Source organism: Condylura cristata, unplaced genomic scaffold (genome assembly GCF_000260355.1).
Source record: "Condylura cristata isolate star-nosed mole 26May11 unplaced genomic scaffold, ConCri1.0 scaffold00032, whole genome shotgun sequence".
NCBI classification, from domain to species: domain Eukaryota; kingdom Metazoa; phylum Chordata; class Mammalia; order Eulipotyphla; family Talpidae; genus Condylura; species Condylura cristata.
The window spans coordinates 20120234-20121570 of NW_004567133.1; the positions used below are offsets into that span (position 1 = coordinate 20120234).

At 72.0% G+C, this 1337-nt stretch overlaps 2 protein-coding genes across 2 annotated transcripts in view; one reads left to right on the forward strand and one right to left on the reverse strand.

Moving 5' to 3' along the window:
• The window catches only part of ECI1 (enoyl-CoA delta isomerase 1), a 5450-nt gene extending 4930 nt beyond the window's left edge, over positions 1 to 520 (forward strand). The window contains exon 7 of the mRNA XM_004691818.2: positions 468 to 520. Coding sequence (XP_004691875.1) covers positions 468 to 520 — 53 coding nt within the window. The remainder of the gene's footprint in view (positions 1 to 467) is intronic.
• The window catches only part of DNASE1L2 (deoxyribonuclease I-like 2), a 2341-nt gene continuing 1031 nt past the window's right edge, over positions 28 to 1337 (reverse strand). Inside the window, exons 3-5 of the mRNA XM_004691819.2 lie at positions 1233 to 1334; positions 904 to 1155; positions 28 to 640 (exon numbers count right to left, since the gene is read on the reverse strand). Of these exons, the coding sequence (XP_004691876.1) occupies positions 587 to 640; positions 904 to 1155; positions 1233 to 1334 (408 nt within the window). The 3' untranslated portion in view covers positions 28 to 586. The remainder of the gene's footprint in view (positions 641 to 903; positions 1156 to 1232; positions 1335 to 1337) is intronic.

Here is a 1337-nt window from a genome sequence, read left to right on the forward strand (position 1 = left end):
GGCCGGCTGTGCCCCGTCCCGCCTGCCTGCCACCCAGCCCGCCGCCGTCCCCAGGAGGGCACCCCTCAGGGTGCAGGTTCTTGGGGCAGGAGCGCACCCCACCCGCCTGCCTGACCCCGACGGCCGGCCAGCCCTCCTCCCACCCAGGGCCTCGCTGATCCCCAGACCTCCCGCCAGCAGTGAGGGGCAGGGCCGGGCAGGGCCCGGGGACACTGGGCCCAGGCCTGGGCTGCAGGAGGGACATCGGCCAGGAGGTGGCCTTGCGGTGTGCGGTGGACAGCAAGACAGCTGCCGTGCTCCAGCACGAGCCGCCCCATGAACCAAGCTGGCCGGGAGGCAGTCAGGGCCCACTGTCCGGTGGGATGGAGCTTTGCAGCCAAAGTCCCGTGAGGGTGGGGATGGGACCCTATTCTACAGATGGGGAGCAGCCTAGGTCACCCCAAAATGCAGGCATGGCTCCTGTCCAGGCCCAGCTGACCCTGCCCAGGGCCTTGATGAGGAATGCCCGCCACCCTGGTGAGCCCTGGGCTGTCCCCCTGGCCAGGGAGTGCTGCAGGCAGCTCCACCTGGCCAGGCCTCAGGGCCATCAGTGGGACTTGAGGGTCACCTCCACCGGGAAATGGTCGCTGATGGCAAGAGCCTAAAGGGGGGAGGAGGAGGAGACTGTCTCAGAGGCCCTGCTGGGCAGCCTGGCCGCCCGGGCCCCAGGGGAAATGCCCTGGCCTTGTGGCGCCCACCAGGCAGGGGCAGGCAGGGCCCCGGGGGCGGGAGGCCCAGGGCAACCCTGGCATGGGTCTGTGGCCTCGGCGGCCCTGCCAGGGTCTTGTCTAGAAAGGCCAGCAGGACGGCACGTGGCCTGCCCCGGGCAGTGTGCCGGGCAGCGGGCGGCGGCCCTGTGCTGACCTGAGCCCGGTCCAGGCCGAGCTCCTCCTGGAAGTCGTGCACGGCCGCCGACTGGGGCTTCAGGCTGCGCCGCAGGCGCGCGCCGCAGGCCACGATGCGGTCGTAGGCGCAGTGGGAGTTGCCCACCGTGGTGTCGGCGCCGTCGGGGATGAGCCACTTGAAGAGCTCGCTGCTGCGCAGGCGGATGGCCGGCCAGTCGTGCGCGCGCACGTAGCTGCAGTCGGCGTTGAAGTCGCCCAGGAACAGCATGTCCTGCGGGAGCGGGAGCTGGGCTGGGCTCTCGGGGGCGCGCGCCGGCCGCGCCCCCCGGCGAGCGCGCGGGGCCTTACGTCGGTGCCCCACTTGTCGATCACGTCCAGGTACACGTCGTAGAGCGCGTCGATCTCCGCCACCGCCTGGTGGGGCGCCGCGTGCAGCGGGACCAGCACGAGCTC